General features: G+C 33.1%; 1 protein-coding gene across 1 annotated transcript; it reads left to right on the forward strand.

Moving 5' to 3' along the window:
- The first annotated feature begins 4753 nt into the window (after positions 1 to 4753).
- LOC129940800 (uncharacterized) lies at positions 4754 to 5473 on the forward strand. The gene has a single exon (XM_056049286.1). The coding sequence runs from the start codon at positions 4754 to 4756 to the stop codon at positions 5471 to 5473; it is 720 nt and encodes a 239-aa protein (XP_055905261.1).
- The last annotated feature ends 7285 nt before the right edge of the window (positions 5474 to 12758 follow it).

The raw sequence follows: 12758 nt of genomic DNA on the forward strand, positions 1-12758 counted from the left end.
CTCCAACTAGAAGGGCCACGATATAAATAATATTATGTTCTCGTAACTCGTTGGAGTACTTCGAAAATGGTTTGGCAAAATAACCCAGAACCTGAACTCACTTGGAGTAATAGGCCCTGTCCCGTTGCATCTCTTCACAGCAAGAAGAGGCGGACTACGGACGAATATAAAATTGTAATCTGTCTGTAATCAGAATGCGCTGCTTTGTCCTTTTTGTTTCTTATTTTACTGGCGTTTTCATCAAAAATCATTCCATGCCTTTAAGATGCATCAATGGTCGTTTTCGCTCTCTTATACCTACGTTACACTCGTACCTACTCTCTGTCTGACTTCACTTCGATAAAAATACGAAGCGGCCTGTCATTATTTTAATCGGAGCCTATTTGCCCTTGTGCATGATGGTGGAGTTGATGGTGCATGGTTTCTCAAATTACACCCCGCCTCACATCCAGCCATCTTTCTCCCATCCCGCCATACCTTCTCGTATGAAGTGAATTGGAGTGAACAAGGCGATTTCGGATTTCATCTGCCCTTCAAGTTAAAGTTGAAGTTGAAGTTTTGGAAAGACAAGAAGATATTGTTAACATCTGAGTTGTCTTTTGGATGTGGGGGATTGCTTTAAGTCATGCGCGATCGTGTGTTCCCTTAAGGTAAACACAGACCTTACGCTCCTTCACTTAAATCAGCCAAAGGTTTGATTTGCAAGTCTTATGGTATGATGGATTATGGATCATAAAATGTTAATTACTTAAAGTACCGGCACAATAATGACATCATAAACCTTTCAATCGAGTATAAATGTGGAAGAAGTTTAGGAGGAGGGTTGGTCGGAATGTTTATACTTGAAGCTTGCAGTCAAGTTGTTTTTTTAGGTTAAGGGTTATTGTTGTGATTAAATTCGAGCCGCAATGCAAACTTGAATTAGTTTTCTTTAATTTGAGTCCATTGTCTTGATAGAAATATTTCAGTTCGAAATGTCAAATAGGTTTGATTGATTCCCAATGCAATGCAAACATTTATCTGCTGGATGTCAAAACTTTACATATGCACAATACATACATACAGTGGTGGTCAAAATAATAAGAGTGCAAACGATTTTTTTCCATTAATTTGCTAAAAACCACCTTAGCCATGTGCTTGGGGTCGTTATCTTTCTGGTAGATCCTCACTGAAGGCACATTAACTTCCCATTGGAAGGTATTGTAATGAGTCCGATTTGTCAAATTGAAAATTTTGACATTTCTCGACGTTTCAAGGTCCCTAGAGTCGAAATAAAAGATTTTTAGAAAGATGTCTGTGCGTGCGTGTGTACGTACTTTCGCGACGTTTTTTTACGTAGTCCATAGCTCAAGAACCAGAAGAGATATCGATTTCAAATAAATTTTGTTATACAGATAATAAGGCAGAAAGATGCAGAAAGGGCTCTCAAGAAAATTTAGTGGGTGGTTTTTTACCCACTTTACAGTTTGAAAAAAAAGTAAAAATGTTGGTTAACCCTAAATATCTTACGAACCAAAAACGCTAGAGACTCGAATTAAATTGTATATATTGACGTGATATTGTAACGTGATATCAAAGAAGTATATTTTTTATAAAAAAATCCATTAAATGGTTTTTTATAAATCAAAAAAACTGAAAAAAAAAATTTGTCACCTCCAAAACTTTACGACTAAAATATGATTTCATCTCCAAAACAATTTTGTGCAACGAAGAATAATGTTTTTGACATCTGATCAAATTTTGAGAAAAATCAGATTGACAGTTTTTTGTTTGTAAGAAATAAAAATTTAAAAAAAACATTACTTAAAGTTGGTAAAAATTGAATATCGATTCAAATATCTTTTCAAATACTTGAAATTTAGGCTTCAAACTTATTTTATCTTATAACAAATATTGTTTTCAACAATTTGAAAAATGTTGAGAAAAATCGAATTGACAGTTTTTTTGCAAAAAATAAAAACCAAAAAAAAAAATAATAAAAGTTGGTAAAACATCTTTTCAAAACTTTGAGATATTGGCTTTAATTTACTTTTATCATTCAAAAAATATTGTTGTCAATATTCAGTAAAATTTTGCAAAAAATCTAATTGACAGTTCTTTTACAAAAAAAAAAACCTAAAAAAAAATTAATAAAAGTTGGTAAAAATTGATTTTCGATTCAAATATCTTTTCAAAAATTGTAGATATTGGCTTTAAACTTCTTTTATCTTTCAAAAAATATTGTTGTTTACATTCCGTAAAACTTTTAAAAAAATGGAATTGACAGTTTTTGTACAAAAAATTAAAAATCTAAAAAAAAATTTAACAAAAGTTGGTAAAAATTGATTTTTGGCTCAAATATCTTTTCAAAAATTTAAAATATTGGCTTCAAACTAATTTTATCTTATAAAAAATATTGTTTTCAACATTCGATAAAATTTTGAAAAAAATCGAATTAACAGTTTTCTTTACAAAAAATAAAACTCTAAAAAAAAACAATACTAAATCTTGGTAAAAGTTTACTTTTGACTCACATAGCTTTTCAAAAATTTGAAATTTTGGCTTCAAACTTATTTTATTTCACACAAAATATTGTTTTCAATATTCTGTAATTTTTATTTAAGAATCCAACAGTCCGTTTTTTCATAAAAAATAGTACGCAAATTTGGTAAAATAGATCCGAATACATATAGACAAACTTTTAAGCAAGACAAATCGACAGACATGATGGGAAGTTATCAGTGTGGGTCGCATCCCAGACTCGTTTTTTCTTTGGCATGTAGAAGCATTACATTTTCCAAAATAGGTCACATTGTTCATATTATTTTTTATCCAATAGATTGGACCTACTCCAGCATAAGAAAAACAACCCCAGATTTTGATGTGGCCGCCATCGTACTTAACTGTTTTATGGTGTTCCTATGGTTCAGCTCTTCATTGGTCCTTCTTCTCACACAAAGTCTGGTTTCGTAACTAAAAAGAACATTTCGCCATTTCTGCAAGTCGATTGTGAAAATTTACTTTTACAAATCGTAAAAGCTTTTTTATCTTAGAACTACGCAACGGAACCTTCCTCAAAATTCAATCATGTAAATTTTTATTTTGCAAAACGTCTGCGGATTGTGCTAGAGCTTATATCCAATAATAGATTTGCTTTCATACCGCTTGACGTTGTAAAGGGATTTTGAAGCACCTCTCTAACAAACCTGTTGTCCAGCAAAGTTGTTTTTTTTTGGGCGTTCTTTTTTCTGTGAAATTTGTTAGTAGGCTTCGCTCCTATACTCCTATAGCACCCTAGCAACAACACATTGAAAGCATCTGCAATGAAACTGTATGTTTTGCCTTGATCTCTTAGTTCGAGAATCAAACGGCGTTTCTAATCCGACCAATGCCTTCCGCGTCCCATTACTTAAAAAATAAATGCACTTTAAACACTTAAATACAAGTCTAACGCTAAATTTAATAAATAAATGGCGATCGGAAGTGAACAAGACCGGAAATAATGCAATTCTACTCAGCAATCTTATTTTTTGACATTGCTAATCTGACATTTGTAAGTAAAACTAACGGTAAATTGGAAATGACTATCATAAATCATTGGTAGCACTGGAAATGTTTTACAGTCAAGTCAAAGAATATTCGAATTTATAATTTGCTCCAATTAAAAACGTTAAAGGCATAGATTTTATTATGAAAAGAAAAAAAAATGATCCACTCTTATTATTTTGGCCTTCACTGTATATTGTGATCACAAATACAATATATCAGTGAATTGCAAAGTAACTGTTCTTAGCTCAGAAAAGAGTTATGAACAAAGTCCAAGCATGCCCTGCACATCATCTGAACGAAGTTCTTTCTAAACTCTCTAAATTAATTTGGAAAAGCAACTCAGCTGTCACTATTTGACATTTATGGATTTACTTGTCATATTCTTCTACAGAAACAATTAAAATGGAAAAACTACCTTATTGTAATCAAACGAGAATTAAATTCAGTTTTTGAAGCATGTGAGGATGGAGATTTTGACCCTTATGTTCAGCATTGAACCAAGTTTGCTCAGTTATTTTATTCTGAGCTCGTAGAGCGCGTTCTAAAAATTGAAAATCTGAACATAAAGACGTCAAAAAGATACACAAACTTTAAGAGTTTGTTCCAAACTTTTAACACTATTCCGACCGAAGGTGTCAAAAGACACCTTTTCAAACTTTGACTTGAAATTATTTTTTAAGTTGAATAATTTTTTCAAATTTTTTTTTTTTACAATTCATACAATAGTTGTTAAAATAATTTTGTGGCATCACTATACTCATCCTGAAACTCAAGATACATACATGGTATACCTATTCCGACCATGGGGTGTCTTTTGACACCTTAAAGATTTTACTACACTTTTCAACCATGAACTCTTTTTTCATAACCATTTGAATTCTTATGAACGTTATGGCATTCCAAAATTTATATAAAATCTACCGTTATTTCATGGAATTTGTTATTGCATTGTTTATTTTTAGAACAAAGCTTTACGTTCAGGCAATTTGTTTTCAATTTACCGCTATTTTCTTAGAAAAAGTGATCTTCGATATTATTGTTTGTGTGATTGTTGTTTGCAGACAGCATTCTACTATTGCACATTGTAGTGATTGGTCATAAGAATAATTGATTACGAAAGTTCTGGAGTAATTACTTCGACTAAATTTTGTTATTAGGTATGAACCGTGCTTGCAATTTTCCTTCAATTTTTTTACATTTTTTATTTTATTTTCTAACCTAAAGGATGTCCAAAACAAGAACAATAAATGAGATATTAGAAGAATTGAAAAGTATAGATGAAGAATGCTCTGAAATAGATGAAGACTCGCAATCTGAAGGAGAAGATGAAGATGTTGAATTTTCCAACATTTTCATTCATGAAATTGGTGGAGAATATGAAAATGAATCTTCAAATACCGAAGAAGAGGAAATTTTGATTGCAAATAGAGGGCGAAAGAGAATGAGGTTGATATCAGATTCTGAAGACGAAGGAGAAGAAATCGCCATGGATGGGACAGTATGGAAAAAGATTGACACATGTTCTACTCCTGGCAGACGACCCCTTCATACTATTTTCAAAGGTCTATCAGGTCCAACTGGGCACGCCAAAAGAAATATTATGAAAGGAAGTGTCAGCTCAGCATTTTATTTGCTATTCGACAATCATATGATGGAACACATTATAAAAAGTACGGAAGCGGAAGCAAGAAGAGTTTTGGGAAAAGAATGGAGCTTATCTCGAAATAAATTAGAGTCATTTATAGCCATTTTATATATTCGTGGTGCCAATGAGCAAAAAAATGTTGACGCAACGTTTTTATGGAATAAAAAATGGGGTCATCCATGTTATTCCAATGTCATGAGTCGTAATTGCTTCAAGGAAATTCTAAGATTTATGCGCTTTGATAATAAAAATGAGCGAAGCCAACGGTTAGGAGTGGATAAATTTTGCTTTGGCATCTAAAATATGGTATGCATTTATCGAAAACAGTCAAAACTGTTATAATCCGGACAAACATATCACAGTTGACGAACAATTGTTCCCAACTAAATCTAGATTTCGGTTCACCCAATACATGCCTAACAAACCGGATAAATTTGGTATAAAGTTTTGGCTGGCATGTGATGTCAAAAGCAAATATGTTATAAATGGATTTCCTTACTTGGGGAAAGACGAAAATAGACAGACATCTCTTCCATTGGGTGAGTACGTGGTTTTGAAGCTTATTGAACCATTTACTGGCAGGGGTAGAAGTGTTACTACCGACAATTTCTTCACAAGCAGTACTCTGGCAACAAAGCTTTTACAGAAGAATACTTCTTTAGTTGGAACAATACGTCAAAATAGGAGAGAGTTGCCAAGATCTGTAAAAATAAAAAAGGACAAAATGGAACGCTTTTCAGTGCAAATTTACGCAACAAATAACTTGACTCTAACCGTTTATAAAAGTAAACCGAACAAAAAAGTACTTTTATTAAGTTCATTCCATAAATCTGTACAAGTCGAAAAGAACGGAAAGCGTCTTCCCGAAACAATTAAATTTTACAACAGCACAAAATTTGGGGTCGATATGGCTGACCAAATGGCAAGAAAATACAGCGTGAAATGTAAGTGCCGTAGATGGCCTATGCACGTGTTTTTCAATGTCCTTGATTTCATCGGTATAAATGCATGGATTCTTTATAAAGAAACGACAGGTGAAAACATTTCACGGAGAGATTTCTTATTCCAGTTGGGAGAGGAACTATCAACTGCATATAAAGAATGCAATGAGAGAACAACAAATACGGCAATATCATCAGCTGTTTCATGCCATATCAGTTCCATTCCAAAAAGGGTGAAAAAGTGCCAAATAATGTATTGTTCCGGTAATAGAGCCACTACAATTTGTTGTCAGTATAAAAAATACTCGTGTGGCAAATGCTTAAAAGACCAACCATTCACCTGTAAAAAGTGTTGTATTGAATAAGAAAAACAATAGTTCATTTAATAATAAATATATATAGGTCATAAATAATAATATATATTATTTTCGATGAAAAAAATAAACAAAATGTAGAAAAGAGTAACTTTTAAAGGTTTTTCATTTGTAATTGGCTAAGGTGTCAAAAGACACCTTTTGGTCGGAATAGGTATACACAACATCTTGGTCTGAATAGTGTTAAGCACATTAACTTCATGCAGCCCAGGACTGAACAAATAAAATAAGTAAATTGGGTGGCGCAACAGTCCATGAACAACCAGGGCCTAGTGACTTACAACTCTCAACCTACAGTTTATATGCCGAATCCGAACGGCTTATTTGGGAAAACTATTTTCATAAAAAGAATTACCCTTGAAGGATTTGTCAATTCCTCGCAAGAGGCAGTACCCGCGAAATTTTTTTTTTTAATTAAGGTGGCATAGGCAGGGATTGGACCCAAGACCCCTTGCATGACAGTCCCACGCACTAACCATCACGCTATGGGTACTACTTGGATGGTTTCTGTCCTTCTTTAAAAACTCCTCTGAGACAAAAAAGAGATTGACAGACAGGTGCTCGCCTGATTTTGGGTACAGAGGTGCGTTCAGCAGACATGTTGCACTTTACAAGTTTTTAAAGCATTTCTGACGTTTAAATTGCTCAGGAACGTTTATAGCTTTAAGGTTTAGAAAAACGATGATTTTGAATTCTTGAGTATTATATTAAAGCGAAAGATACAGATTTGTAAGACAGTCCTCATTCGCGTAGTACGGCTAAAGAACGAATATCTGAGGTAAAAATATTACGACGATTCCCAAGCGAGTCATATGATTCATAAGCGTAGCAAAGGTGAAAATTAAAATGAATCCCTATTGAAGAATGCTTACAGGCTCAGAATTTAACGATTATTATAAAGCAACGTAGCACTTAGCTGTCACTATTTGACACTTATCAATTTACTTGTCATTTTCTTCTACAGAAACAATAAAAAATATTCAAAACTTAAATAAAAATGGAAAAACTACCGTATTGTAATCAAACGAAAATTAAATTCAGTTTTTAAAGTAAGTGAGGATGAAGATTGTAATGCTTGTGTTCAGCATTGAACTAAATTTGCTCAGTTATTTTATTCTGAGCTCAAAGAGCGCGCTCTAATAAAGCTTAGAACAAAAAACATCAAGAGGTAAAAAGTTACGCAATTTTTTGGACTATATTCAGATGTTCGTAATGTAAGCAACTTTTTAATATTTGGTGTAATATCGCTTGTTTTTTGTAACTTCTGGACATCGTTTTGGCATAGAGTCAATTAACCGTTTAAGTGTACTTTTACTAATACGGAAACATTTTTTTTAAGACCCAAAAGTAGTTAATTTTTATTTTTAAATCGACAGCTGCCGATCTTCCTTTTGAGTATTTTAAATAAATTCTCAATTGGGTTTTAATCTGGCGATTGGGCCGGCCAATTCATGACTTGGACCCCATTTGTTGTAAACCACTCTTTTACAAGCTTTGAGATGTGTTTAGGATCGTTGTCGTGTTGAAACTCAAAAGCAGCGGCATTTCCCATTCGGCGTATGGGAGCATATGGCTTTCTAAAATGTTCCGGTATACAAATAGCTCCATTTTTGTATCGACCTCGATGATGGGCCCTACTGCTGTTCCAGAAAAACAAGTCCACACCATGACATTACCTCTGCAATGCTTTACTATACCACGACAGTAACGGGGATGTAACCGTTAAAAGACTCATAGCTAAATAATATTGAATTCCATTTTTCGGGTGTCCAATTGAGATGTTGTGTTGCAAACTCAAGCCTAAAATTACGGCAAAGTTTAAAATTCGTTACAGGGTCTAGGAACTTCAAAACTTAACTTGTTTTTAAATGTTTCATGGTTAAAATTGGTTTCTTGGATGGTCTGTAGCTTCTTCGGCTATTTTCTAAGGTACGTTTCCTTACTGTGCTAGAACTTATATTTAAATTAAGATCCTGAACAATTTTGTTTGATGACACAAAAGGATTTTTTTTTTAATAAAACGAACGATTTGTTTGTCCTCTCTGTAATGAGTTTTTCGTGGTCGACCTTTAGAATAAATTGTATTTATACCGACCCAGTCGCTTTATATTTTTAAAAGTCGAGAAAATATTAATTTATATTAAATCTTTTGGCGATCGAAATTTGCAAATCACCTTTTTTAATAAAAAAATTACAATTTTCTCGTAAAAAAACTAGATCACGAGACGACGATCGAAAAGCAACTAAAATATTTAATGATTTACACTTGTAAAATAGAAAAATGTTGAAAAGAAAGTGAAAAAAACCGTTAGACCTCTTATTTTAAAGGTCACTTAGCAGCGACAGAAAAAATTGCTTGCATTACGAACAGCTTTTTATGGAGTTTATTCGTTTGTCTTTTTGAATTATTCTATTTTTAGACTAAAGCATAATTTTGTTATTGTTGGCTTATTGGTGGCTCATCAAGTAATTACAAAAATATGGGCCATTCCACATAAAATCATATACAAAGGCGTAATTAGAACTTGAATGCAATTCAAAAATCGGTTGCTTAGTTTACGAACAATACTGTACATCGGTATATAGTTTATGGTCTTTGAACTTCAGCCCAGACAATACAAAAGGTCCAAAGAAAGAAGAATTTATCAAAACCGAAGGAACAAAGTTATTTCGATAAGAGAGCTTGATGTCAAATTTAATCAAACACTTTTAAAATATCAATAGCAATAATATTACTTTCTAGAAAACAATGTAAAGATTCATTCCCTGCAAAAATATTACTTCACGATAACCTGAAAATTGATCAGTTTTCATGATCTTGAAAAGAAGGGTCGTAAGATCAATGGGTTGATAATAAGAAGAGCAGGTGCATTCGACTATTCTAGATACAGGCTTGCCAAATGCTGTGTTGCAGCGTTAAAAATCTACTCTTCCGAAAAGCATGATTAACTGCTGGAACATAATGGTGACGGAGCCGGAACCGGAGTCGTAACTGGAATCGGAGCTGCAGCCGGATTTGGAAGAGTTGACCAACTTTTAACTTTGACGTACGATGCTTATGACGTCTATCAAAAGTGGTTTCAAAATACCCCTTTTCATTTCTTTCCTGGTACAATGGCCGCACCATACAAATATACAACATTTCGAAAAGAGACATTATTAAAACTATATCTTCGTTTTCAAAATCCATTCTATTAAATAATTTTAAAACTCAAACCAAATGATAAGAATCAAATCAATAATTTCAAAAAAGAACTAAATCTATATCAAACGTCAAAAAGTCGTACGACGCTTTGTGTGCGTACTTTGTGTTAACGTATATGACAAACTGTGACATCTATTCCGGCTCCGGCTGCGGCTCCGATTTTTGCATTGTGTTCTAGCAGTAAGATGTTTTGAAAATTCGGCAATACCTCCAAACGACTCGACAAAGTCCAATCACAAGTGACAAATTAGCTCAGTCATCTAAGGCCACAATAAGTGCATAATTTATGGTATCGGAATTTCAAACAGATGATTTTAGTAACTTTGGAGTAGATAGGTTGTAACCTTGTGTCAGACGTGACGTACCGGAGTCCAGTCACCCGAAGTGAAAATGCTTTTCATTAAACATTCCATCTCCTCCTATCCATAGTTATAAACGTCAAAACATAACTTTGGAAAAATGATTTCAGGCGACATCATTTGCCGTTTTCCAATTTATTTTCCAAAATGCAATGCGGGAATTACAGAGTTCAACAAAAGTCTAACGGTAATCATCTCGAACTGGAGAATTCTTTAGAACATGTTCTATATGTACAATCATGAAAAAGAAAATCTCTTTTGAAAAAAAAAACTTCGAATTGTTTTAAATTCAATGATAACCTAGCCTTGGATAAATTTATGAGAACTATAACCATGTGATTGACCCACTAATAAATTAATTTTTTAAAACCCTGCGCAGGCATGGCGCCATGTGGTTATATTTGTATTGTGCAGCTGATTTCAATATATTCAAGAGTAGACAGTAGGTAAATTTTATAAGTCATTTCACTGCTACAAGCAGGGTGGTGTTTATTTTGCCTCTCATTGTTTTTCTTCTCTTTAATTTTAGGTTCACTCTGACTCTGTATAGCTGCCAGAGTTTACAGATTAAAATATGATATTTAAAAACTTCAAATCTAAATCTACTTTTACTGAATAAAAAGAACAACATGGTTGCCGTGTTATTTTACTTAAACAACTCGTTGACGACAGTAGTGGCGCTGCTAGTACGATTGCAAATAGATAGATAGTGATATGACATATGAAATTGTGTTGGGATTTTTCTTTTTAATTTTACACAACAAGTTTTTCTCTCTCTCTCTCTCTCTATTCTCTTCATATATCAATGTTTATTTTCATTGATTAATTGCGTTGATGTTTCTTTGATTGGGAGTGTAAATTTGTGGATGTGTAAGTTTTCTTAGTACGATATAAAAAGTACTTTGGAGTTGCCATTTTATTTTACCCTACCTTTTGATGATAACATTTCTAATCACAATAATTTGTAGAATAGTTTTATTTTTGTTGAAACGTTCATTTTCATTCATAATTTTTTTATTGAGTTCTTTAGAAAATGTTTTTAAACAAACTGAACTTATTCAACTGTCTACTAAGTGTCTGTTTTGAGTGTCAAAACACTTTGGCAGCATAAATTTGACTTAAACGACATATAATAAAGTAAAATTAAAAGTAAAGTTGGCATAGATATCCCAAAAATTGCGGGGTTGGTGATTTCTTACCATTCTCAACTCTAACAGAAAAAAGTTCTTGACAGTAACCTAAGTGTCAATTCAGCCGTTCTTCTTAATGAGAGTACTTCTTAACGATTTTGTAAATATTGGATTACTGCCAAAATTTACCTCAACAAGTTGAACTAAACTGGAAAACTGTTCATTTCAATACTATTGAATAATTAGTGCTCTAACATCACCTTATATTGACACTCTTGGGGAACATTAGGAGTTGGAAAAGAAAATCGCGTTATTTACTTATCCCAAATAGTTATGCTCACAAAGAAGCTAAATTATCAACCAATGCAGCAATTTCTACGAAAATGAAGGAATCTGTAAAATTCCATGTAAACTTTTACACGCAATAAATCATGTTTAGTGGAGACAGATGTCAAAACAATGTTCTCTAGATTGAATTGTCAGCTATTATTTATCATCTATTAACCAAAGTATACCCTATAGACAACATTAAGAACAACAATCTCCAGTCAACGAGACATGGTTTAATTAAACTATGTACATATTGTGTAGAATGAAAAGCATTCAGCCCAATTCTAAATATTAACCGGGAAAAGGGAACAGAATTCTCTTATTCTGAATTCCGAAGGGAAATTATCTTTCCCTTCGAAAGTGGAAAAGAAAATTATGAATGATCGAAACAGCTGTTTTGCAATATTTGACATATGAAAAAAATTTTAAAGAAAAAAAAAGTTTTACTGAATGTGAACAGTTGTCCTTAAAATTCTTTTATTATTTTATTAACAAATAAAGTAGAACTCAACAAAAAAGTTCAGCATTGTACGCAGAATTTTACATGAAAAGGAGGTTGAAGAAAGCCGATATCGACAGCCAAGAGCTATCAGAAGATCTTTAAGGGATGCATTCAATCCTTTGGAGTTGCCACAATGGCTGTGTGTACATTTGCTCTTTGTTTGTTTTCAGACGACATGTTAATAAACCTTTTGGTTTTTACATAGATTTCAAAAATATTTTGGAGTCAACAAAATTGCTTTTAAGTACTTGTTGGATGCCTTCATTACATCCTGTGAACCAGGTAAAAAGTGGTTTTCAGTTCCTCCAATTGCAAAATTAAGCGCTTGCTTGCGTTTCTTTGTTGAGGGATCATACCAAACGGGGGTTGGAAAAGACTTTAATGTCGGTTTATCAAAGCCTTGCTTCAGTAAAGTGGCTTAGAGAAGTCCTGGAAGTCCTAGAAGAGCAGTTATGTCCACAATGGATAGAAACATGTCGAACAACCGCGGATAAAAGAAAAGTTGCGTTTGCGTTTTACACAAAAACCAACTTTCCTGGCATTATTGGATGTGTTGACGGAATTCATGTACGGATTCAAAATCAGAAAATTTGTATTCCTTGTTAGGCCCACCACCAGTGGCATTTTTTGATTTTAAATTTTCAGCCGCCTTTGCTCTGACATTTTTTTTGATCACTCCACACTTTTGATAATAAGATAATAAACAATAAACATAATAAGAACAAACAAATTCAGCAACATTTG

Source organism: Eupeodes corollae, chromosome 1 (assembly GCF_945859685.1).
Source record: "Eupeodes corollae chromosome 1, idEupCoro1.1, whole genome shotgun sequence".
Classification (NCBI taxonomy): Eukaryota; Metazoa; Arthropoda; class Insecta; order Diptera; family Syrphidae; genus Eupeodes; species Eupeodes corollae.